Source organism: Macaca mulatta, chromosome 2 (assembly GCF_049350105.2).
Source record: "Macaca mulatta isolate MMU2019108-1 chromosome 2, T2T-MMU8v2.0, whole genome shotgun sequence".
NCBI lineage: Eukaryota > Metazoa > Chordata > Mammalia > Primates > Cercopithecidae > Macaca > Macaca mulatta.
This window is the reverse complement of record NC_133407.1, coordinates 59,054,436-59,082,364: the sequence shown is the minus strand read 5'-3', so window position 1 is coordinate 59,082,364 and position 27,929 is coordinate 59,054,436. Positions and strand designations below refer to the sequence as shown.

Sequence of the window (27,929 nt, the reverse complement as noted above, 5' to 3'; positions counted from 1 at the left end):
CTGTGCAATTAAAATTAATCCCTTTAAACTGAAAGCTTAAATTTTTCCTTTTTCTCCCCAAATCAGAGCCATGGGAAATCACTCATAAAACCATTCCATATCTTATTTTCGTAGAAAAATTCAGTGCTCAAGCAAATTAATAATAAAATATTCCACAATCTAAGTTCAATCTCCTCATAAAAAGATTAGTGAAAAGCCTACCGGAATCCTTGTTCTTTTATAGCAAATGCTGGTGTTTCCAAGGGGAAAATTTCAGACTGCACGAACATTTCCCTCACTCTTCGGTCTATGACTTTCCCGTACTGAGCACCAGCATCCAGAATGACAACAGCTCCTTCATAGTGGTGGTGGCCATCCTTAAGGTCTCCTCCAGCATTCTCCAGCTGCAAATATCAATACAAATACAAAGTCTTAATTATGAAAATTAAAGCTACAGTACTTAAAAAAAAAATTAATGATCACTGTCAGCTCCAAAAAAACACAGGAATGAAAACTTAGGACTTTATGAGTTACCAATTCAAAATACCCCTTTTAAAGGGAAGATTTTAATATATATCCATGCATGGGCATATATTAAACACTTAAACTTAATAAATGCTACCATTTATTGACTATGTAATATAGTGATCGTCTGTATATATATATACCTTATATACATGACCTAATGGTAGGATGAGCATACAATCCAGCTGCGCCAAAATATAGTCCTGGTTTATGTTCCTTATATGGACATTATTATTAACAGTGCATCCTTTCAATCTCAAAGTGTCCCAGTTTGGACAGTAAGTTATTTGGTCACCCTATCAATAGTCACAACATTTTTATGAGGGATATATACTGATGGGGAAACTAAAAGTTTGATGCCAGAGTATAAGCACGGCCTAATTCAATGTGTTAGGATTTTTTTGTATTATCTGAGGAAAATGATATATGCATCTAACTCATAACACTAAGATTTTTAAAAGGCCTTTTAGGCCAGGTGCAGTGGCTCACCCCTGTAATCCCAGCAATTTGGGAGGCCAAGGCAGGTGGATTACCTGAGGTGAGGAGTTCAAGACCAGCCTGGCCAACATGGTGAAACTCTGTCTCTACTAAAAATATGAAAAATTAGTTGGGCGTGGTGGTGGGCACTGTAATCCCAGCTACTGGGGAGGCTGAGGCAGGAGAATCGCTTGAACCCAGGAGGCAGAGGTTGCAGTGAGCTGAGATCACGCCACTGCACTCTAGCCTGGGCAACAAGCGAAATTCTGTATCAAAAATAAATAAAAATAAAAAGACTTTTTAAATCTAATCGCTGTCAGGTATACATGGATACACTTTTCAGGAAGGTTAATTTGGCAAAATGTCAAGTTGCTAACTGAAATATACTGAAATACTTACCTGGAAGATGTTTCAAAATAATGCAAAAGTAGGTGGCTATGGATGAAACAAGATTGCTCAGGTACTAAAATCACTGAAGCTGGGTGATAGGTACATTAAGTTCATTGTACTAATCTGGTCTCTATCCTGGATTTTTTGTTTGTTTGCTTTTTTATTTTGTATATTTTAAATTTTACATAAACTCTTGGCCAGGCGCGGTGGCTCAAGCCTGTAATCCCAGCACTTTGGGAGGCCGAGACGGGCGGATCACGAGGTCAGGAGATCGAGACCATCCTGGCTAACCCAGTGAAACCCCGTCTCTACTAAAAAATACAAAAAACTAGCTGGACGAGGTGGCGGGCGCCTATAGTCCCAGCTACTTGGGAGGCTGAGGCAGGAGAATGGCATAAACCCAGGAGGCGGAGCTTGCAGTAAGCCGAGATCCGGCCACTGCACTCCAGCCTGGGCGACAGAGCAAGACTCCGTCTCAGAAAAAAAAAAAAAAAAAAACCTCTTTAAAAGTTTCTGTGTACCCTGGAAATCCACTTATAGGAAGCATATACAGTATAATGCCACTTAAATATGGCTTGTATAAAAGTGTAAAAGTCTGTATGCATGCATAAAAAAGGAAGAGTATGGCTGGACATACACCAAAATATTAACAGAGAGATGAAGTAGTTCATCTAAGTAATGGAACTATACGTGATTTTCTATTTTTATTTCCTTACACTCTTCAATATGTCCTAAATGTTTACAATAAACATATTAAGGGAGGTTTTCTCCCTCTAGTTGTAAAATTTGCACATAAAAACCTTAAGTCAATCCTTTAGCCACTTGTGTAATCTTTTCCACCCTTCATCCCTTCTCCATTTATCTGCAAAAAATAAATGCAGGCCTCACCTACAACACCATTATTCCTTCTGCTGCAAAAAGGAACAAGCGTTCAGGCATGGTAGCTCACACCTGTAATCCCAGCATTTTGGGAAGCCGAGGCAAGCAGATCACCTGAGGTCAGGAGTTCAAGACCAGCCTGACCAACACGGAGAAACCCCGCCTCTACTTAAAATACAAAATTAGCCAGGCATTGTGGTGGGCGCCTATAATCCCAGCTACTCGGGAGGCTGAGGCAGGAGAATCACTTGAACCCAGGACGTGGAAGTTGCCATGAGCCAAGATTGCACCATTGCACTTCAGCCTGGGCAACAAGAGTGAAACTCCGTCTCAAAAAAAAAAAAAAGGAACAAGCAAGTCAGTCATCTACATAGGAGGATTTGTGAGAGACCCAATCCGGTGCCAGAAGAAATTACTCAGGTCATAGAAATGAAGGTTTTGGTCACACGAATATGCAATAATGTAGAAAAGTAAGATCACAGAACAAACTAAAACTTTGTCCTTTCAGACCTTTACCCTTAGTGTTACTGTATACACACACACACAAACACACACACATCTTCGTGGATTTTCTCTATAATTCCTTAATCTTAACTTTTTTTTTTTTTAATTATACTTTAATTTCTAGGGTGCATGTGCACAACGTGCAGGTTTGTTACATATGTATACTTTTGCCATGTTGCTGTGGTGCACCCACCAACTCGTCAGCACCCATCAACTCGTCATTTACATCAAGTATAACTCCCAATGCCATCCCTCCCCTCTCCCACTTCCCCATAATAGGCCCCGGTGTGTGATGTTCCCCTTCCCAAGTCCAAGTGATCTCATTGTTCAATTCCCACCTATGAGTGAGAACATGTGGTGTTTGGTTTTCTGTTCTTGCAATAGTTTGCTCAGAATGATGGTTTCCAGCTGCATCCATGTCCCGACAAAGGACACAAACTCATCCTTTTTTATGGCTGCATAGTATTCCATGGTGTATATGTGCCACATTTTCTTAATCCAGTCTGTCACTGATAGACACTTGGGTTGATTACAAGTCTTTGCTATTGTGAATAGTGCCGCAATAAACATACGTGTGCATGTGTTTTTATAGCAGCATGATTTATAATCCTTTGGGTATATACCCAGTAATGGGATGGCTGGGTCATATGGTATTTCTAGTTCTAGATCCTTGAGGAATCGCCATACTGTTTTCCACAATGGTTGAACCAGTTTACAACCCCACCAACAGCGTAAAAGTGTTCCTATTTATCCACATCGTCTCCAGCACCTGTTGTTTCCTGACTTTTTAATGATTACCATTCTAACTGGTGTGAGATGGTATCTCATTGTGGTTTTGATTTGCATTTCTCTGATGGCCAGTGATGATGAGCATTTTTTCATGTGCCTGTTGGCTGTAGGCATGTCTTCTTTTGAGAAATGTCTATTCATATCCTTTGCCCACTTTTTGATGGGGTTGTTTTTTTCTCGTAAATTTGAGTTCTTTGTAGACTCTGGATATTAGCCCTTTGTCAGATGAGTAGATTGCAAAAATTTTCTCCCATTCTGTAGGTTGCCTGTTCACTCTGATGGTAGTTTCTTTTGCTGTGCAGAAGCTCTTTAGTTTAATTAGAACCCATTTGTCAATTTTGGCTTTTGTTGCCATTGCTTTTGGTGTTTTAGACATGAAGTCCTTGCCCATGCCTATGTCCTGAATGGTATTACCTAGGTTTTCTTCTAGGGTTTTTATGGTATTTGGTCTAACATTTAAGTCTCTAATCCATCTTGAATTAATTTTCATATAAGGAGTAAGGAAGGGATCCAGTTTCAGCTTTCTACTTATGGCTAGCCAATTTTCCCAGCACCATTTATTAAATAGGGAATCCTTTCCCCATTTCTTGTTTTTGTCAGGTTTGTCAAAGATCAGATGGTTGTAGATGTGTGGTATTATTTCTGAGGGCTCTGTTCTGTTTCATTGGTCTATATCTCTGTTTTGGTACCAGTACCATGCTGTTTTGGTTACTGTAGCCTTGTAGTATAGTTTGAAGTCAGGTAGCGTGATGCCTCCAGCTTTGTTCTTTTGACTTAGGATTGTCTTGGAGATGCGGGCTCTTTTTTGGTTCCATATGAACTTTAAAGCAGTTTTTTCCAATTCTGTGAAGAAAGTCATTGGCAGCTTAATGGGAATGGCATTGAATCTATAGATTACCTTGGACAGTATGGAAATTTTCACGATATTGATTCTTCCTATCCATGAGTATGGAATGTTCTTCCATTTGTGTCCTTTTATTTCACTGAGCAGTGGTTTGTAGTTCTCCTTGAAGAGGTCCTTTAGATCCCTTGTAAGCTGGATTCCTAGGTATTTTATTCTCTTTGAAGCAATTGTGAATGGAAGTTCATTCATGATTTGGCTCTCTGTTTGTCCGTTACTGGTGTATACGAATGCTTGTGATTTTTGCACATTGATTTTGTATCCTGAGACTTTGCTGAAGTTGCTTATCAGCTTAAGGAGATTTTGGGCTGAGATGATGGGGTTTTCTAAATATATAATCATGTCATCTGCAAACAGGGACTTCTTCTTTTCCTAACTGAATACCCTTTATTTCTTTCTCTTGCCTGATTGCCCTAGCCAGAACTTCCAACACTATGTTGAATAGGAGTGGTGAGAGAGGGCATCCCTGTCTTGTGCCAGTTTTCAAAAGGAATGCTTCCAGTTTTTGCCCATTCAGTATGATATTGGCTGTGGATTTGTCATAAATAGCTCGAGCAAACACATTCAAAAGCTAGCAGAAGGCAAGAAATAACTAAGATCAGAGCAGAAATGAAGGAGATAGAGACACAAAAAAACCTCCAAAAAATCAATGAATCCAGGAGCTGGTTTTTTGAAAAGATCAATAAAATTGATAGACCGCTAGCAAGACTAATAAAGAAGAAAAGAGAGAAGAATCAAATTGACGCAATAAAAAATGATAAAGGGGATATCACCACTGACCCCACAGAAATACAAACTACCATCAGAGAATACTATAAACACCTCTACGCAAATAAACTAGAAAACCTAGAAGAAATGGATAATTTCCTGGACACTTACACCATCCCAAGACTAAACCAGGTAGAAGTTGAATCCCTGAATAGATCAATAGCAGGCTCTGAAATTAAGGCAATAATTAATAGCCTACCAACCAAAAAAAGTCCAGGACCAGATGGATTCACAGCCGAATTCTACCGGAGGTACAAGGAGGAGCTGGTACCATTCCTTCTGAAACTATTCCAATCAATAGAAAAAGAGGGAATCCTCCCTAACTCATTTTATGAGGCCAACATCATCCTGATACCAAAGCCTGGCAGAGACACAACAAAAAAAGAATTTTAGACCAATATCCCTGATGAACATTGATGCCAAAATCCTCAATAAAATACTGGCAAACTGAATCCAGCAGCACATCAAAAAGCTTATCCACCATGATCAAGTGTGCTTCATCCCTGGGATGCAAGGCTGGTTCAACATACACAAATCAATAAACGTAATCCAGCATATAAACAGAACCAAAGACAAAAACTACATGATTATCTCAATAGATGCAGAAAAGGCCTTTGACAAAATTCAACAGTCCTTCATGCTAAAAACTCTCAATAAATTCAGTATTGATGGAACGTATCTCAAAATAATCTTAACTTTTTAAAAAATATTTTTAAGCACTACATTATTGCATAAATTTCTCAGACTCAGTCCCATTACTATCTTTACCATTTTTACCAAATCTAAGTATGCTTTTTTACATTACAGGCGGAGTTCTTGACTTGCATAATCCTAATATGCACAAATTTCAATTACTATGGTTTATACCAAGGTTTAATTACCAGTCTCCAATAACATGGCTCAAATTTCAGTTATCATACATTACTGTAAGTAATTATATAAAGGACAAACTTCATTGCCAGCTCTTCAGTCCACAAACCACCATGTAAATAACAGATGAACATCAGGATCAGTGACCAATCACCTCCCTTCTTTCATTCTATTGGTGATTGGTCACTGGACAACAAACAGCCAAGAGTGCAGTGTGTTGCCTGTCTTACAGTGATAAACCCCAAAGGACTTTTTACAAATACAGATAATCTGGTCGGGCACAGTGGCTCACGCCTGTAATCTCAGCACTTGGGGGAGGCCGATGTGGGCGGATCACGAGGTCAGGAGATCAAGACCAACCTGGCTAGCACAGTGAAACCCTGTTTCTACTAAAAATACAAAAAATTAGCCAGGCGTGGTGGCAGGCACCTGTAGTCCCAGCTACTCCGGAGGCTGAGGCAGGAGAACGGTATGAACCTGGGAGGCAGAGGTTGCAGTGAGCCAAGATCACACCACTGCACTCCAGCCTGGGCAACAGAGCGAGACTCCGTCTCAAAAAAAAAAACAAAAAACAAAAAAACAAATACAGATAATCCAAATGGGGCTGGCCAACAAAGATGAAAGTGCAGCAAAGAAATGAAAAGTGATAATACTGGAGTGAAATTTGAATATATGGAGTTATAGAAGAAAATGCTGACTATGGCAAGGCTGACAAGGTTTCAGGGCCTCTAGATATACAGCCAGGGAACTTACCAACATCAGTGAGGAAACTGGTTGTGATGGAAAGAATGGCAACGTCCCAGAGGAAGTGACTCCAGGAAAATAGTTCACATTAAAGAAACTCTAGGACATTTCATGACATTAAAAGTGCAAAGGATAAAATGTTGGAAGCAACCACGGCACAGAAAAGACACAGAGAAGTACTCTTTAAACTACTATTGAAACTACTACTGGCAAGCTTTTTACAAAGAAATAAAGTACTTTAATTCTCAATGTTCTTAGTATTTTAAGTTACACTGTAGTAAACAGTAGTTTTATTTTTTTGTTCCCCTATACTTTTGTAATTGACAAAAGATTTTAGTGTTTTAACAAAAATTTTTAAAGATCACAAAGCAATTGTAATTTTCCCACTGACTATTAAAATTGCTTTGCACGGTTTCAGCTTGCATTATTATTTTTAGTCGTTTTACTTATCCTGCATAGCAAGGACTGCCTGTATTTAAGTAAACTAATCTTTACTCAAAAAAGGTATTTTAAAAGAATATTCCTGTTTTCTTAGCAATAAATGTTCAATTCTGTGCCACAAGAAGTTACTGAAGAAACTGAATTCTTGCCCTATTTCCTTCTACCTTGGGTATGACCTTGCCTATGCAGCAACTGTCACAGCTTTGACAATTCAGGAGAAAGCAAAAACGCTCCCGCTAGTAAAGGCAAAGTTCCTCTCCCTCAAAACCAGGAATTTATTTACTCCCACTTCACACACAGTTGAAAAGTTTGATAATTGGACTTCAAGAGATTAGAAAAACCACCCTAATGAGAAAAAAGAAACTTAGTCACATCAGTGCAGAGACAAATAAAATTCAGCATCACAAGACAGGAAAATCTACCACATCTATTTACATAAAGTTATTAAAAAGACAAATGCCTAAAGACTTAAGGTGACTATCCCTCAACTGCCCTGAGTGCATCACAATAAAGTAGGCAATATTCATAAAGATATATTTTAAGATATCAAGAAAAAAATATTAAGGAAAAAACTAAACCATATACAGCAAACTCTTTAAGAATGGGGCAAGGAGATCTAGCAGATTCTGGAAAAGTAGAGATGGAAATGTTTTGGATTTTCCTGGATCCCACATAACTACTGAACTAGATAGCAATGACCTTTACAAGAACCCCAAAATACAAGTTGGTGGTGACAGACTACCACAGTCACAAACCCTAGTGCTATAGCACCTACATGGGAAGCAATCCATCTTTATTAAAGGACCTGAAAACAGGAGAATTCTCAACACCCAAGAGGTATGACCCAGAAGGCACAGCAGCCAATTAGAGAACTGCAGCGCACTAGGAGGAGGTTTGTCCACACCAATAATACACAAGTAACAGGGAACCCAAGGTAAGGCATAAAGGGGCCAGAGGAGTTTAACCCCCATGAACCCTTGACACTAACCAGTCAGAGATCCTTTCCAGGAGAGGGCCTGCTATGAAGAGTCACTGCTGGGAGATGAATCAAAATCAACAGGACAGGAAAAAGGGAGAAGGAACAGACTAACATGGGGCACAGGGACAGAGCCAGGAATCCTTAGAAAACAACTGCCATAATTTTTTAACAGAAGAGGGAGTTATATAAAGTTAGAAACATTATCTTGACTAGTTTCCTTCTAAAAGTTGAGGAAAACTAAATTCACATAAAAAGGAAACAAAGTATAGAAGTTAAATCCCATACAAAGTTACTAAAAGTAAGAAGAAGGGAGGCCAGGTCCCTGTGACTAAAGCCTGTAATACCAGCACTCTGGGAGGCGGAGGTGGAGGTGGGCAGATCGCTTGAGCCCCATGAGTTCAAGACCAGCCTGGGTAACATAGAGAAATCCTGTCTCTACAAAAATTACAAAAATTAGGCCAGGTGCCATGGCTCACACTGTAATCCCAGCACTTTGGGAGGCTAAGGCAGGTCAGGTCAGGAGTTCAAGACCAGCCTGGCCAACATGGTAAAACCCCATTTCTACTAAAAATACAAAATTATCTGGGTGTGGTGGCGCATGCCTGTGATCCCAGCTACTTGGGAGGCTGAGGCAGGAGAATCGCTCGAACCTTGGAGGCAAAGGTTGCAGTGAGCTGAGATCACGCCATTGTACTCTCGCCTTAACAAGAGCGAAACTCTGTCTTAAAAAAAAAAAAAAAAAAAATTAGCTGGGAGTAGTGGCACGTGCCTGTGGTCCTAGCTACTTCGGGAGGCAGAGGTGAGAGGAGCCCAGGAGGTTGAGGCCACAGTGAGTCATAATCATGCCACTGCACTCCAGCCTGGGTGACAGAGCGAGACCCTGTCTCAAAAAAAATAAAAATAAAAAATAGAAGGAATAAAGAACAGAATGATGTCTCTATGACAGTAAGCCAGAAAGACATCCTCAGATCAAAACTAGAATATACCATTTCTATAGGAGCTAAAAGATACTTTAAAAATTACACAAGGCAAGAGAGAACATGAATCAACATTAGTCTATGAACTCAGAACGACCAACCCTAAGACATACTCCAGCAAAATTGCTGGATTTAAAAAAAAAAAAAAAAAAAAAAAAACCTTTGGGTATTTTAGATTAAAAGCACACATAATTTTTTAGGCTAAGGTGGGGGGATTACTTGAGCCCAGGAATTGTAGACTAGTCTGAGCAATACAGCAAGATCTTATCTCTTAAAAAAAAAAATTAATAATTAAAAAAAAGGAATGTTGATAAACTTTACCGAGGTTTTTCATAAGAGGCCATCATCTCACATGTAACACTGAATGAAGCTGGAACCTAAAGTGTTAAATCAAAAAGTTTAAGACTCTGTAGTTCTGTTATCTTACCATGTACTTATTCTACCCTATCCCTTTTTATTTTTAAAAATTTTAACCTAAAGAAAAGTTGAAAGTTTGGTATAATAAACACCACTCTTCATCTATATCAATGATCAGTAACATTTTGCTATATTTGCTTAATTTCCATCTACATATACTTTTTCCACCTGAACGAGTTAAAAATAAACTGTATACCTTTCACTCCCCCAAAACCTTTTCAGCATGCATCTCCTACAAACAGGGACAATCTCCTATGTAACTACAATATCATTATCACATCCAAGAAAGTTAAAACTGATAATTGTCTACATATAAGTTTCCCCAATTGTTGAAAACAAGGTGTTTATGGTTTTTTTAAAAATCCATGGTTTTTAAAAAAAATCTATCAAGGACCACACACACAGCACACACATTTTCATTCACTGCCTCCTTCAACTATTCACTCCTCACCTTTGTATGGTCTTTTATGGCATTGACCTTTTTTAAAGATCAGACCAGCTTTTTGTAGTATGTCCCACACTGGATCTCTTTGTTGTATCATGATCAAATTCTAGATCAACATTTAACAAGAAATTTACATTGGTAATGTTACCATGCCTCCTCTTGATGTGATACAATGGCAAAGACACAATGTCATTTTGTTCCATTACTGGTGATACTGAGTTTGGATAACATGCCAGCGTGCTTAATAGAAAGAAAAAAATAATCAGATTCAAATCTTCCCTTTGCTCAAAACCTTACAGTGACTTCCTCTTAGAATGTTCAATAAAGCTCAAAATATTTCCCAAGACCTGTAAGAACCTGGCCTATTCTTTAGCCAAAACTGCTCTTAAAATTCTCTATAGCTCCAGAGTGGTATGCTGTCTTTTCTGGCTGAAAAATCCCCAAAACAGGAATGAATCATTTCAAACTTGCCAAGTGAAAGCAGCCAGGCATCTCTGAAATTACAATATATCTTAAAATTCCACTAGTCCAATGACACAACTATTATTGCCATTGTTAATTGTTACTCATACTGAGTTACATAAAGTTGCAGAAAAGCTTTTCCTTTAGGGAAAGGGATTCCCAGTGTGTCTCAAGGAATTTCCCATAGAACAGCCATGTCTGTAATCCGAGCTACACTGGAGGCTGAGGCACTAGAATCACTTGAACCTGTGAGGCGGAGGCTGCAGTGAGCCAAGATCATGCCACTGCACTCCAGCCTGGGCTGTAACAGAGCGAGACTGTCTCAAAACAAAAAACAAAACAAAACGACAACCCACGTGTAAGTAGGACATGAGTCTTTCAAGTTTGTCTAAATAAGTCTCTTTCTACATGCAGGTTAAACATCCTTAATCCAAAAACCTGAAAAATTTTGAGCACCGATATGATGCTCAAATGAAATGTTCATTGGTGCATTTTGGATTTTTGGATTAGTGGCACTCAAACAGTAAGTATAATACAAATACTCCGAAATCCAAAATCTGAAATACCTCTGATAAAAAATTCTAGGTATAGATGACAGTTACACAGTTGTTCATTTTAGGTAACAAATGTATAAAATGCCTTTAGAAAACTGTGTTTATACCTGAGAAAAAATCTGGAAGTCACAAGACATACCCTGATGCAATAATGCACAGTATTAGATCTACATTTGGTCATATAAGCAATGCTTACCAATTACCAACTGTTTCATGTTGCCTAAATTATGACCACTGTTGTTCCATTGGTCTTATACTAACAAATGCGTAGCTATTAAACAATATAAACAAAAATTTCAATCACTTAATTCATCTGAGTTCATTTTCACTCCCTCCTTTAATGTGAGTACACAACACATAGGATTCTATGGGAATGCCTTCAATAAATTACTATGTTTAAGTTTTCAATGTTCGATAGGTTTGGGAAATACAAGTCTCTACTGACATATAATGTTATCTCAGCTTTTCACCGCTCTTGGTTAATAACTTCATACACTGAGAAAACTCTTTTCCCTAATGAGATTTGAAGCTAGTAGGTATTCATTAAAGACTACTTAATTTCTACATGTTATGTATATTGTTTCAAATTCAATTATTTTTCCTCCTTAACTGAACCAGTTTGTACCTCTGACTGCAGTTTCATCTTCTTTTGCTAACCAAACACATCTCTTAGTTTTTCAAAGTAATCCAGACTCTCTTCTGCCCTATCACAAGGGGCCAATAGCTCCTTTCAAGTTCATGTGGGCACCATCCCAGCATATAATGAACAGCTGAATATACTATCTAAATCAATGAACTAAAATGCAATTTAGCTTTAACTTAGATACCAGTTCTAGCACCCATCTAAAGACGGCCAAAACCCCATACACATACCCAAACCATGGAATTGGGTGGACGAATTCTTTTTTTTTTTTTGAGACGGAGTCTCACGCTGTTGCCCAGGCTGGAGTGCAGTGGCGCGATCTCGGCTCACTGCAAGCTCCGCCTCCTGGGTTCACGCCATTCTCCTGCCTCAGCCTCCTAAGTAGCTAGGACTACAGGCGTCCGCCACCGCGCCCGGCTAATTTTTTGTATTTTTAGTAGAGACGGGGTTTCACTGTGGTCTCGATCTCCTGACCTTGTGATCCGCCCGCCTCGGCCTCCCAAAGTGCTGGGATTACAGGCTTGAGCCACCGCGCCCGGCCAGGGTGGACGAATTCTATCTTCTCAGGTAAAATGAATACAGTTCTACTGTATGTAATCTGTACATTATGAACACTAGGGGTAAGAAAATAGAACAATTCTCTATTATCTTTTTCTTCTAATTTGAGCGGAAATTTAAAGTTGGTTCAGGGCCACAATTTCTAATCTGATTTTTTAACCTTTGAAATCAATGCCTATTTTCCCCTCGAGTTTCAATTATCCTAAGACTTGTCTTTCCAGAAAGTTAAGGCAATATTATTTTGTTGACACAATATACGTATGTGACCAGTTCTCAGATAACCAAGAAAAGTTGGCACTGTTGACTAAATGAAAGTATATTGTTCTTTGCCCTGTGATTTTTTTTTTTTTTTTTTTTTTGAGGCAGAGTCTCATTCTGTTGCCCAGGCTGCAGTACAGTGGTGCAATCTCAGCTCACTGCAACCTCCCCTTCCCAGGTTCAAGTGATTCTCCTGTCTCAACCTCCTGAGTACTTGGGATTACAGGAGTGCACCACCATGCCCAGCTAATTTTTGTATTTTCAGTAGAGACGGGGTTTCACCATGTTGGCCAGGCTGATCTTGAACTCCTGACCTCAGGTGATCCACCTGCCTTAGCCTCCCAAAGTGCTGGGATTACAGGTGTTAACCACCATGCCCGGCCTGCCTCATGATATTTAAATCCCTAAAATCTTCATTATAGCTAGTTTTTCTATTCAATAACAAGCATTAGCCAACTGAGGAACAAGGTTATCTTTGGGTAGGTTTAAACCAGTATCAATCAGCCCGAATCAATCTGCTTGTTTCCTAAAGTTGGCAACGTACACAATTTTGAAAAGGGTAAACATTCAGTAAAAACTGTTGTCAAATTATTAAAATATTAGAACAAAAAGTTCTGAACTGCGTTCAGTCTGATCAATTCTGTTCTGTTAAACTCCTTGGGTTTTTTCTTACATTCACCTCTAGTTGTCCTGACTCACTCTGCATTCCTGTGGTGACGGAGATCTACTATTTTAACAAAAATTACTTTTGAAGGTGATTTCAAGTGTGTGCACATGTGTAGCCTGCTTGCATGAAGAACCAAAGGTATCTTGCAAAGAAGCGAAGAAATGAAAACAATACAAATGTATACCCAAACTCTGACTCGTTCTCTTCAGTTCATCTTCCCATACTATCAGTGTACTAAAGATGACCTTAAAACACAAGACAGTTTTTATGAAGAGATGAAAGATAATCAAAGGGCTATATTTTTCTAAATATACTGAATTTGTGAACACTCTTAATTTTGATTATCATATGATCACTATTCCTAAAGTATTTTTAAGATATTTATACATTTTTTTCCTTAAGAAATAAATTAGGCCAGGCGCAGTGGCTCATGCCTGTAATCCCAGCACTTTGGAAGGCTGAGGCAAGTGGATCACTTGAGCTCAGGAGTTTGAGACCAGCCTGGGCAACATGGTGAAACCCCATCTCTACTAAAAATACAAAAATTAGCTAGGCATGGTGGCCTGCGCCTACAGTTTTAGCTACTTGAGAGCCTGAGGTATGAGAATGGCTTGAATCCAGGAGGCAGAAGTTGCAATGAGCTGAGATAGTGCCACTGCACTCCAGCCTAGGTGACAAAGTGAGACTCTGTCTCAAAAACAAAAAGAAAAAAAATAAACTTTAAGTAATGGAGTGTCACAATTTCACAAGTGTTTAGTATGTAGGTAGTATGTGGTCCATTTTTCAAGATGTTACTATTTTGTACTTCATAAAGCCAGTCTCTTTTCTACATGTGACCCTTTCTATTATATAGCATACATTAATTGCACCATCGGAAATAATGAATAAAACCTGAAAAAACTATTTACAAAATTGGTAAAATAATACTGAAAATGAGAATGAATCAAGCATGTACTCTGACTCTACCAGAGTAACCACATAGTTAGCGAAGGAACATTTTTAAGCAAACTGTTACCAGTTCATGACAAAAAAAGAATACATAAGTTTTACATAAGCATCCATAAATTTGCATAACAAGTTGACAAAGTAATTTTATTTCTGTTGCATCTATAATAAATATCGGGGGCTTTTAAAATATATTAGATTTTATATTTTCATTTGTCTAGAAATATATTGTATTTTACAAAAGTAGCAGTCCTCAGTACTGGAAATTTTTTTAAAATGGTCTTCACTACAGATGTTTGAGAAGCACTGAAAAACAGTGGCTATTAAAACCATTAGGTAAAAGGTTAATGCGAAACCTGATAATGATGGATAAGTTGGTAATATCTGAATCAACCAATGCAGCTTAACATACAAAAACAGACAACCAGACATATGTAACTATCTTACTGTGATGCACTACATAAACACAAATGAAAGACTGGTCACATGTTGATAATTGCTGAACTGGATAGGGACATGAGGGATCATTATACTCTTCACTGTACTTATGCAAATGTTTTCAATTTTCCATATACAACAGTCTGCATCATTGGCCCTAATTCTTCACCGTTTCCTGTATCTATGATTTTATCACTTGAGTCTGCAGCTTGTCCTATTACAGATAGAATACACTTCCCTCACCTTTGTCACTGGGCTCAAGCACAAGACTTGCTTTGGCCAACATAACGAGGGCAAAAGTCATAGTACGCCAAGCCTTAAGCAGTCTTCATTTATTTTATTTTATTTTATTTTTTTGAGACAGGGTCTCACTCTGTCACCCAGGTTAAAGTGCAGTGGCACGACCTCAGCTCACTGCAACCTCCGCTTCCCAGGCTCAAGCAATCCTCCAAGCTCAGTCTCCCAGGTGGCTGGGACCCCCCATGCGTGCACCACCACACCTGACTAATGTTCTGTATTTTTAGTAGAGACAAGGTTTCGTCATGTTGCCCAGGCTGGTCTAAACTCCTGAGCTCAAGTGATAACGCCCACCTCAGCCTCCCAAACTGCTGGGATAACAGGTGTGAGCCACCAGGCCCTGCTGCCTTAAGCAGTCTTAGTGTTTCCACTTGCCTCTTGGGCTTCTGCCACCATAACATCATGAGTGTACTAGTCTCAGGAAAAGGACAAGATCAAGTGGAGCTGAGCAATGTCAGTTGACCCACAAACTCATGAGCAAAAAATAAATGCTTATGTTTGTACGCCACTTAGATTTTATGATTGTTAATCAGCATTATTGTGGCAATAGCTAACTGAAATGCCACAGTACAATTTTAAAAATTAGTATATCATATGCCTTTGTGAAGATGTTTCTACCACCAGCCTAAGTAACATTTAAAAAACTAATATCAAGCTGGGCACAGTGGCTCATGCCTGTAATCCCAGCACTTTGGGAAGCCAAAGCGGGTGGATCACCAGAGGTTGGGAGTTTGAGACCAGCCTGACCAACATGGAGAAACTCCGTCTCTACTAAAAATACAAAATTAGCCAGGTGTGATGGCACATGCCTGTAATCCCAGCTACTTGGGAGGCTGAGGCAGGAGGATCGCTTGAACCCAGGAGGCAGAGGTTGTGGTGAGCCAAGATCACGCCATTGCACTCCAGCCTGGGCAACAAGAGCAAAACTCCATCTCAAAAAAAACCCAAAAAACTAGTATCAAAGCATCCATAGCAGGCTCTGAATTAACAACATACTTTGTCAAAACATCACATTGTGCCCCATAAATATATACAACAAATAAATATTAATAACATGTTTTGATTCTGCCTTTGCTGGCCATATACAACAGAAATACAAAGAGTGTAAGTCAAAATTGTACAAAATGTCTATAATTATGGTCATCTCTCTGTGACTTTGTCTTTATGATAAACGTTACACTGATTCTTTAGCTTTAGACATTAAAATACAAATGCACATTTATCGTTTTCTTTTAATAAGGGAGTAACTAATGAAGGAAAGACATCAGAGAAAAGAAACCACTGGGAAGCACTATTAACATCTAGAGAGACAGACCTGGTTAACCCAAGATGTACCACATTAGACAGGATAATATGCCTAACAGACAAACCGATAAAGATTTTAATAACTGAAAAAAGTTTTTACTTAAAAATACTGCACCAAGTTTGCATTTTTTAAAAACATAACTTTGTTAAATCCAGAGTGCTTCTGATTCTATTTGTTGTTCAAGGGAATGTTGTAAGTGACAGAAATGTTCTATATCAATTGGGGTGATGGTTACATGAGTACATATATATGTCAAAACTCAAACTACATACTTAAAGATCTATGCACTTCACTGCATGTACATTTTACCACAATAAAAACAAGCAAAACAAAACACCTATTAGTGAGTTTTTTAAACTATCACCTCTCTCCACAAACCGATACTAAAGATACAAAGCTGATATAAAAGGATACTACCACAATGAGCAACTGTTACCCTCAGCCTTCCGGGGCACTGACGGTCAAGCTCTGCCAACGTGTCAATAACAAGGCCAACAGTCATCCAAATCTAAGAGCCAGTCTGTTAAAAAACCATAAGTCAGATTAAATCCACCTTAGAAAAGATACAAAAATGATCTCAAAATGAAACAAAGACATAAATAAGAGCAAAAACTATAAAACTTTTATAAGAAAACATAGGTAATTACACAAATCTTTGTGATATGCATTGAATTAGGCAACAGTTTTTTAGATGACACAAAAAATGAAAGTGACAAAAGAAGAAATAAATTAAGCCTCAAAATTAAAGGTTTTGGTGCTTCAAAGAACACCATTAAGAAAGTGTAAAAAGATAATCCACAGAATGGCAGAAAATAATCACAAATCATATTGACAAGAAACATCTCTAGACTTAAAAAACAAAACAAAACAAAAAACTCTTAAAACTCAATAAAAAAGAAAAATAATCCAATTTAAAAATGGGCAAAAAAGTTAGCCAGGCATGGTGGCAGGTCCCTGAAATCCCCGCTACCTGGGAGGCTGAGGCAGGAGAACTGCTTAAACCCAGAAGGTGGAGGTTGCAGTGAGCTGAGATTGTGCCACTGCACTCCAGCCTGGGTGACAGCATGAGACTCTGCCTCAAAAAAAAAAAAAAAACAAATGGGCAAAAGACCTGAACAGGCATTTCTCCAAAGAAAATACATAAATGGCCAATAAGCACATGGAAAAAATGCACATAATCAGTCATTAGGGAAATGCAAATTAAAGCCAGAATGAGATCCCACTTCACAGCGACTCTGATGGCTATAATCAAAAAGACAAGTAGGTCAGGCGTGGTAGCTCATGCCTGTAATCCCAGCATTTTGGGAGGCCGAGGCAGGTGGATCACCTGAGGTCAGGAGTTCGAGGCCAGCCTGACCAACATGGGAAAACCTCGACTCTACTGAAAGTACAAAAATTAGCCAGTGTGGTGGCGCACGCCTGTAATCCCAGCTACTTGGGAGGCTGAGGTGGGAGAATCGTTTGAACTGGGGAGGTGGAGGTTGCAGTGAGCCAAGATAGCACCACTGCACTCCAGCCTGGGCGACAGAGACTCTGTCTCGGGGCAAAAAAAAAAAAAAAGGATGTGGAGAAATAGTGATGGCTAATTTCAGGTATAAACTTCACTAGACTAATAATACCCAGAGAGCTGGTAAAGGATTATTTCTGGGTATGTCTCTGAGGGTGCTTCCAGGAGAGACTGGCATTTGAATCAGTAGACAGAGAAAGGAAGATCGACCCTCATCCAATGTGGGCAGGCATTATCCAATAGGCTGAGGCCAGGGCAGAACAAATTCAAGGCAGGGGAAAGTCGAATTATCTCCCTTCTGGAGCTAGGACACCTTCTGCCCTTATATATAAGAACTTCAGGATATGGCCTTCGGATTCCAGGACTTGCACCAGCAGCCACTCTCCCATCGTCCTCTCACCAACCCTCTTCCACCAAGGTTCTCAGGCCTTCAGACTGAGAGTTACACCATGGACTCCCCCAGTTCTCAGGTCTTCAGACTTACATGAAGTAATGCTACCAGCTTGGTGGGTTCTCCAGCCTGCAGACAGTCTATCGTGGGACTTCTCAGCCTTCATAATTGTGTCAGCCAATTCCCCTAACAAATTTCCTCTCATATTTCTCTATATATACATATCTATTATCTATTTCTCTGTCTATAGCCTACTGTTTTTCTGGAGAATCTTAACATATACTGCTACACAGCAGACAGAAATATAAAATGTTGCAGCTGCTTTGGAAAACAGTCTGACAGTTCACTAAAACGTTAAACGGAGTCACCATATGACCCAGAAATTCCACTCCTAGGTATATACTCAAGAGCATGAAAACTTTTGTCTAGATAAAAACTTATACAGAAATGTCCATGGCAGCATTATTCACAATATCCAGAGTGAAAACAACCCAATGTTCACCAACTGATGAGTAGATAAATATAAGGTGGTACACATACAATGGAATATTAGCAGGTAATAAAAAGGAATAAAGTACTTATACATGCTACAAGATGAACCTCGAAAGCATTATGCTAAGTGAAAGCCACAAAACACCATATATTTTAAGATTCTAGTCACAAAATGTCCAAAATAGGTGCTATGGTCTGAATGTTTGTGTCCCCCTAAAATTCGTATGTTGAAACCTAATCACCAATGTGATATTAGGAGGTGAGGTCTTTGGGAGGTGGTTAGAGCATAAGGGCAGAGCCCACATGGATAGGATTAGTACCCTTACAAAAGAGGTCCTAGGGGCTGGGTACAGTGGCTCACGCCTGTAATTCTAACACTTTGGGAGGCCAAGGTAGGTAGATCGCCTGAGGTTAGGAGTTCATGACCAGCCTGGTCAACATGGCAAAACCCCGTCGGTACTAAAAATACAAAAATTAGCTGGGAATGGTGGCACATGCCCAGCTACTCAGGAGGCTGAAATAGGAGAATCGCTTGAATCCAGGAGGCAGAGGTTGCAGTGAGCTGAGATCACACCACTGTACTAGTGAGACTCTCAAAAAAAAAAAAGAGGCCCCTCACCTTGCACATAGAAGTGCAGGAAGCACTTCTATGAACCAGGAAGTGGGCCCTCACCAGGCACTGAATCTGCAGGTCCCTTGATTTTGAACTCAGCACTCAGAATTGTCAGAAATTTTTGTTGTTCATAAGCCACTCAGTTTCTGGTATTTTGTTTTAGCGGCCCCAACAGACTAAGACAATTGGCAAATCTACTGACAGAAAACGAATTTGTGGTTGACTAGGATTGGGAGGGAGGAGTGGTTGCAGGAAAATGGGGCCTTTGCTAAAGGGCAGAGGATCTTTTGGGGGAGGGGGGATGAGAATGTTTTAAAATTAACTGTACAAATGGGGGGTGATGGTTGTATAAATCTATGAATACACTAAGAACTATGGGGTTGGACACTTTAAATAAGCAAAGTACATGGTCTGTGAATTATATCTCAATAAAGCCGTTATAAAAATAATGTTTTTTAAAGAAAAGTAAATGGTAGAATCCAGAATGGGGACATGGATGTTGACTAAAATTTCTTTTAATTTGCTTGCGAAATAATAAAGCATAGGCCGGGCGCGGTGGCTCAAGCCTGTAATCCCAGCACTTTGGGAGGCCGAGACGGGCAGATCACGAGGTCAGGAGATCGAGACCATCCTGGCTAACACGGTGAAACCCCGTCTCTACTAAAAAATACAAAAAAACTAGCCAGGCGTGGTGGCGGGCGCCTGTAGTCCCAGCTACTCGGGAGGCTGAGGCAGGAGAATGGCGTGAACCCGGGAGGCGGAGCTTGCAGTGAGCTGAGATCCGGCCACTGCACTCCAGCCTGGGTGACAGAGCAAGACTCCGTCTCAAAAAAAAAAAAGAAATAATAAAGCATAATAAAGTTCTACTACTACCAGTAACATCAAAATAATGATGTATCTACAAGTACTTTTGTTCATCTAAAATTTCCCAAATTAATCAGAGATCGTTGATCCAAAATTTGTCCAAAGCAGAATTTTAGAAATCTGGAGTCCTAAATTTACATTCGTAATAGGATTCAGGAGAATTACTGAGACTCGTTCTCCAAACTGCAAATGAGGCAGAAGTAAATTAAATTTACATGGACTGCTGTGAGTTTTGAGATTAAAAGGCTACTGTTTTTCCAGTGACAAACAGGAGTAACTAAACAGAAAACTTCACATGCCCAGGCAGCTTTAAAGGTTTGGGAAACATCCCTTGCAAGTGTTATGGCAGACTAGAGAAGATTATTTTACCTCTCGGTCAGGTTCAGTATTGCTGGCTCACCACTTTTAAATAACAAGTAATTAATGACACTCAATTTTCAAGAATTTTAGGGTAATACTCTTATTATATAATTAACTCAGAAAAATAATGCTAATGTATACACATTAGACTTAAATTTTAGCCAAATTTTAAATACACATCACTGGGAGAAATCAGAGCCAAACTCAGAACAATACGTGCTCTATAACTGGAGTGACCATATGGTCCAGTCTGCCCAGGACTCTCCTGATGTACATCTGTTATTCCGGTATCCCACCCAGCTTAACATTTGTCTCAGATTTTTCTTTTTAACAACATACTATGAATAACTGCATTAAAGTAAAATAGGACGGGTTTGTTAAACTTTCACCTTATATTTAATACCACCTTCAGCTATGGCTTTGCCTAGTGTCGTGTGGGTTGCAAGCACAGCAAACAGAGTTCTCACTTTTAACTTCTCATTCAGTCTGAATGCCAAATACTGATAACACATCTTTCCTGACTCTTTTCTGATAAAATCAAGTACACTTGGACACAGGCAATTAAGGATAGCTAACTCGGCCGGGCGCGGTGGCTCAAGCCTGTAATCCCAGCACTTTGGGAGGCCGAGATGGGCCGATCACGAGGTCAGAAGATCGAGACCATCCTGGCTAACACGGTGAAACCCCGTCTCTACTAAAAATGCAAAAAATTAGCCGGGCGAGGCGGCGGGCGCCTGTAGTCCCAGCTACTCGGGAGGCTGAGGCAGGAGAATGGCGTGAACCCGGGAGGCGGAGCTTGCGGTGAGCCGAGATCGGGCCACTGCACTCCAGCTTGGGCGACTAAGCGAGACTCTGTCTCAAAAAAAAAAAAAAAAAAAAAAAATACAAAAAACTAGCCGGGCGAGGTGGCGGGCGCCTGTAGTCCCAGCTACTCGGGAGGCTGAGGCAGGAGAATGGCGTGAACCCGGGAGGCGGAGCTTGCAGTGAGCTGAGATCCGGCCACTGCACTCCAGCCTGGGTGACAGAGCAAGACTCCGTCTCAAAAAAAAAAAAAAAAAAAAAAAAAAAAAAGGATAGCTAACTCTATCTAGTCTTGGGTGATGATAGGAGAAATATCTGAAGTTGCTGTTCCTGCCAGCTACTCAGTGTACCTCCCAGTTGTGTTACAGCCACTCCTCACCTTGCAAGATGCACAGGAGCCTCAAGGCCATTATAAGCTGGGTCACTGGGAAATATGGGGTATTTGTGTAACACATGCAGGAAAGAGATGTTATACGTCCCTGTGTATAATGTACAGAAGACAGTAATCTGAACACTCTTGCTAAAGGAGTTTTGCCATTTACTTACTAATCGTATTGTGCAAATCTACAATTTTATTGTGCAAACCTACAATTTTATTTTGCAGCAATTATTATAAATTTAAATTTTCCACACCTTCTTTTTTATGCTCATGTGCCCCAGTTTAGAGATCTTACTCCCTTTCACATAACAATCTTAATGAGTGTATAAACTTAACTATATAATCTCCTAGGTCCTCAAAACCATGAACCTGAAGCCATAGCAAGGGTCCACCAACAAGAAAACCAATTGACTGTTATGTTTTTACTATAATAAAGCTATTTTTTTTAACCACCATCATTCTTGAGCAAATACAGAAACATCTCTATTCCACAATAAGCATGAAAAGAATAATATTCTACACAACCCAGAATTATATATGCCATACAGAGATTTAAAATTCTATGAAACAATTACTTTTCTGTTGATTCACAAAGTGCTTCAGAATTATGCATTAACCCTGATACCTTCATTGATTTTCAGCATCTAAACATGGTTTAGGTTAGAAAGAGGCATAAAAACAAAGTTTAAGGCCAGGGCCGGACATGGTGGCTCATGCCTATAATCTTAGCAGTTTGGGAGGCAAGGCAGGCGGATCACCTGAGCCCAGGAGTTCGAGACCAGCCTTGGCAACATGGTGAAACCCCATCTCTACTGAAAGTACAAAAGTTAGCCAGGCACGGCGGCACGCGCATTTAGTCCCAGCTACTCGGGAGGCTGAGTCAGGAGAATTGCTTGGGCCTGGGAGGCGGAGGTTGCAATGAGGGGAGATCATGCCACCGCACTCCAGCCTGGGTGACAAAGCAAGACTGTCTCAAAACCAAACAAAACAAAACAAAACACAAAGTTTAAGGCTAGGCGTAGTGGCTCACACCTGTAATCCCAGGACTCTGGGAGGCCAAGGCGGGCGACTCACCTGAGGTCAGGGGTTCTGAGACCAGCCTGGCCAACATGGTGAAACCCTGTCTCTACTAAAAATATAAAATTAGCCGGACGTGGTGGCACACGGATTACACATGCCTGTAATCCCAGCTACTCGGGTAGCTGAGGCACAAGGATCACACAAGAATCACTTGAACCAGGGAGATGAAGGTTGCAGGGAGCCAAGATCATGCCACTGTACTCCAGCCTGGGCAACAGAGCCAGACTCTGTCTCAAAAAAAGAAAAAGAAAAAGAAAAAGAAAACAAAGTTTAAGAATGTCTCACAACAGTAAAATTTGATTATTCTGGGTAGCAAATAATTATTCGTTACTTCAAACAACATCCTTTGGAGTGTAATTCATTAACCTTAAAAAAGTATCAAATACATTTGTACAAGTATAGGACAAGTCTATACTTTTTGTAAAAATTCTTAAAAGACTGAATTGTTTTCCTTAAGTGACAAGTTGGCCCACGCTAAAGGCAATGTCATCTGAGATTCCTGGAGGAATTTCAAAACCTTTCAAGTCTAAGAACATACTACACTAAAAACCATTCCTTTTGTCTGCAGCAGTTCTTCCACTCTAAATGAATATCCTAATGGAATAAAATCTGAAAAATCTAACTTTTATCTAAGAAAAAAATTTACTAAGTTGTGACAAAAGTTGATACAGTTGTTTAATTCTCAGTGCATCCTAGATAAAAATCCCAGGTTATATTCCCATTGCATTCAAAATCTTAAATTTGGAAATTCCAAACTTAAAATTAACACTATTATTTTATTTTATTTTATTTTATTTTATTTTATTTTGAGACGGAGTTTCGCTTTTTGCCCAGGCTGGAGTGCAATGGCGCGATCTCGGCTCACCGCAACCTCCGCCTCCCGGGTTCAAGCAATTCTCCTGCCTCAGTCTCCCGAATAGCTGGGATTATAGGCATGTGCCACCACCCCGGCTAGTTTTGTATTTTTAGTAGAGACGGGGTTTCTCCATGTTGGTCAGGCTGGTCTTGAACGCCCGACCTCAGGTGATCCACCTGCCTCGGCCTCCCAAAGTGCTGGGATGACAGGCGTGAGCCACCGCGCCCGGCCAAAATTAACATTATTAAATGCCATTAAAGATTCTGTATTACATGTAATCACTAAGGGAGTGTTTATAAAACATCTTTCATCCAAGTATGATATAACCTAGTCATAACCTCTCAATGAAGGTGATAGGACAGGTACCATCTTTACTACAAACAAGAGTCTCACCCTTAGATGGGGGAAAGGAGAAGGAAACTTGACAAGTCACCCAAAGCATTACTCTGATAATGCTGCCTTAATAAAACTCAAGAAAAGTTACTATGTCAAATACACCCTTGCCATAATAAAAAGTTTTTAAAGAAAAGCTGATCACCTATGCTGTGAGGATGCAAAGGTGTAAGAATGACACAATGGACTTTGGAGACTCAGGGGCAAAGCGTGGGAAGCGGGTGAGGGATAAAAGACTACAAATTGGGTGCCGTGTATGCTGCTCGGGTGATGGGTGCACCAAAATCTCACAAATCACCACTAAATAACTTACTCATGGCCGGGCACGGTGGCTCACGCCTGTAAATCCCAGCACTTTGGGAGGCCGAGGCGGGCGGATCACGAGGTCAGGAGATCCAGACCATCCTGGCTAACACGGTGAAACCCTGTCTCTACTAGAAATACAAAAAAATTAGCTACAGGTGGCAGGCACCTGTAGTCCCAGCTACTTGGGAGGCTGAGGCAGGAGAATGGCGTGAACCCGGGAGGCGGAGCTTGCAGTGAGCCAAGATCTTGCCACTGCACTCCAGCCTGGGCGACAGAGCGAGACTCCGTCTCAAAAAAAAAAAAGAACTTACTCATGTAACTAAATGACACCTGTTCCCCAATAACATATGGAAATAAAAAATTTAAATAAATAAAATCCTGGCCAGGCACAGTGGCTCACTACTGTAGTCCCTGCACTTCGGGACGCTAAAGTGGGAGGATCGCTTGAGCCCAGGAGTTCCAGACCAGCCTGAGCAACATAGCGAGACCTGTCTCTACAAAAAAATAAAAATTAGCAGGGCGGGGTGACCCATGCCTGTACTCCCAACTACTCATGAGGCTAACGAGGTCAAGGCAGCAGTGAGCTGTGATCACACCACTGCACTCCAGCTTGGGTGACAGAGCAAGATCCTGTCTCAAAAAATATATAAATTAAAAATTAAATGAAGTACTGTGTATAAAAAATAATTAAAATATCCCAAATGCTTTTAGAGCTTTTAGGTCCCTCTCTAGTTTCTATCATGCAAAAATGCTGTTTCAGAAAATCCTGATAACTGAAATGTACCAGAAACAGGAATCAAAACCAGCTCTTGCCCAACGTTTAATTTATGAACTAAGATACACACAGCAAAGGCCCAATCAATGTACAAAGCAAGCCCTTCCTCCCAAGGGAAAGGTGGTTCAATGGTAGGCTATGCAAAATAAGACTCCTACTTATTTCCAGGTGGGCCTCTTAGAAATATGCATAATATAGTAGGTGATATAAGGTATTTCCCATATTTAATATCTCTTTACTTAAAATGTTTATGATCAATGGCATGTTATGGTTTGTCAGGACTTTTTTTATCCTCAGGGGTACATACAATGATCATAGATTTGATGAAATATGTTAATTCTCCAGATGTTCCTCTTGAAAATGCTTCCAATTCAGTCCACAACTAATCGTTCACATAGTTTTAAAAATGTTTAATTATGCTATAAAACATAAAGAACCTTGAAATAAAATTAATTCACCTTAGGCTCAAATATAGCAAATGGATAAGATTATCTTTGTAATTCCAAGTCAAGCAAAACAAAAAATACCAGTTAGGAAGAAGAAAAATCCTCTTATATACTCTGGAAAGAGATCTTAACACTTTCCTGTCACTTAGTTTTGTGAAAATACTCCTCTCAAACGCACTATGTATCTTTCAAAGCCCATAAATTTTCAGTCCTTCTAACACCAGTTATTTCATCTATCAGTATAAGGATGAATCTTTCCAACGAGTTGTAAGGCTCAAAACTAGACAGAAAAATGCTTTGCAAGTCAACTAGCATGCAGGAAAGAGCTGAACAATGAGGTTTACATTTGCTTCTGCTGCGCGGTCAGAAACTAAAGGTTTGTGTGTTCTTCACCAGTTTTACAACCCTCAGAAAGAGCTCCCCGGACCCAAGCACCACTGGTGCCTTGGTTAAAAGAGTTAAAATCAGCTACCTTATAATCTTTACTCATTTGTTCAACAAATACTTTTTGAATTACTACCAGGTGCTAAGCAACCATTCAAGAGTACCTCCTAAGATGTGACCCTTGAGCACCTTTTAAAGAGAGTGTTAAAATTCTGCCTGTATAAGGCACTATTATCTGACGTAGAGCACCAAATTCCACTCGAAGTATATAATCCCACCTCCCGAGTCAAATTTAATTAAGTTTTTTCCTAAAGCTAGGCCCTCAACAGCGTACAGGAGGAGGTATATATATATCTTACTCAAGTAAATCGCAGTTCAAAACTGCGCGGTTTCCCGCAGGCAAAACTGACTTAGTGAAGGTCGGAAAGAACTCCAGGCCAATGAAAATGTTAATACAGAGGTGAAAGCGAAGGTGCCCAATTCAGAAGCGGGACGAAAGTACGAGAAAGGGTCTAAGAAAAAAGTGAGTTGGAGGCGAGGAGATGCGCAGCAGCGGTCAAACGTGCTCTCCCCGCCGGGTACGTCAAGGTAGCAACTTTTCCAGCACTCCGGAACTCCCGACTGTCCAGCCCTCGGGCGAGCTGGCACGGCTCGCATCCCGGGGAGCGACCCCAAAGGCGGGGAAGGGGGTTACCCCGCAAACCAGCAAGCTAGACAGGGAGTAAACTGGACGGGGGCGGGACCTGGACACACACCCTTTCCTCTCTGGGAAGGAAGCGGGGAGGGGGAACGGAGTGCGCGACCCCGGGGCCACCAGCCCTCACGCGAGCCTGCGGGGGCGTGGGGGGAGGGGGAAGACGGTGCAGCCCCGCGGGGTTCGTCCAGAACCGACCTAACCGCTACGGAGCCCAAGGCCGGCGGGGCAAATGGAACGGGCCTCGCCGAGGGCAGGCGGGAAACCGGGTGGCGGGAAGACCAGAGGCCGGCCCAGCTCCAACGCCGCACAGGAGGCCTCGACCCTGCCCTGCCTTCGGCGGGCCACGGGATCGCCACAACAGGCCCCCAGCCTCCCAAAGGGACGGGGTGAGAGCCAAGGAAGCCCCCACCACGACACACAGACACACAAGCCTGCTCACCTCCCTACCCCCACCCTCGGGCCGCGCTCGCGGGCTCTGCGCCCCACAGCGGCGCGGGGGAGGCGGGGACCATCGGCGCGGCCGCGGGAGCTGATGCCCTCCCCGACGCCCGGACCTCGACACGCAGACAGAATCAACAAAGCATTGCCGCTCCCGAGAAAAAACATGCCACAGGCCCCGACCAGGGACTCTCCGACGCATGGCTGCCCGGGCCGCAGGGCTGCGCGGACGGGCTGGGGGAAGGGGTGGGGAAGGGCCCCGCGGGGTGGCTCCCCGGTCCGGGAGCCTCGCCTCCGCCGGGATGCGGTGCTGCAGGGACCCCCACGCTGACCTTGGAGTCTCCGTTGCACAGAGCCATCGGGGCCAGGGCCGGGGCCGCGGCGGTGACGGCGACAGTACGAGACGGGGCGGGAGGGTGCCGGAAGGGTCGGCGCCGCGGGCCGAGGCTGAGAAGGAGGCCTGGTCGAGGAGCAGCCGGCAGCGGAGAGGAGCCAGCCGCCAGAGAAGCGCCGAATGGAGCAACAGCAGCAGAGCGCGGGCCCCAGCGCCGCGGGAGAGGAGACCAGCAGCGCGCACGCAGCCCCCGCCTCCTGCTTCCGCCCCGGCCGGCCACTGGGAGGAGCCAGAGCCCGTTCGGGTTGGCAGCCGAGCCTCAGATACCCTCCGCAGCCGCCGCCAAACCGGCCGGCCCTCGAGAGGAGGGGCTCGCGGCGTCCGGCCCCGCCCCCAGCCCCGTCCCAGCCGGCAAAGCCGGCCGGGTCTCCGGCGGCCCGCCCTTGGGAGGAGGAGCCCGCGGCACCCACCGGCTCCGCCCCTCCCGCCCTCGCACTGAGGAGCCAGCCCCGGGAGGCGGGGCCTGTGGCGCCGGCCGGGAGAAAAACCGAAGCCGAATCCGAGCCAGTTTGCTTCTACCCGATTTGCCTGCTACATTGG

General features: G+C 41.7%; 1 protein-coding gene across 1 annotated transcript in view; it reads right to left on the bottom strand.

Moving 5' to 3' along the window:
* GMPS (guanine monophosphate synthase) overlaps positions 1–27,661 on the bottom strand; it is a 71,708-nt gene extending 44,047 nt beyond the window's left edge. The window contains 2 exon segments of the mRNA NM_001261203.1: positions 202–383; positions 27,328–27,661. Of these exon segments, the coding sequence (NP_001248132.1) occupies positions 202–383; positions 27,328–27,354 (209 nt within the window). The 5' untranslated portion in view covers positions 27,355–27,661.
* Between the last annotated feature and the right edge of the window lie 268 nt (positions 27,662–27,929).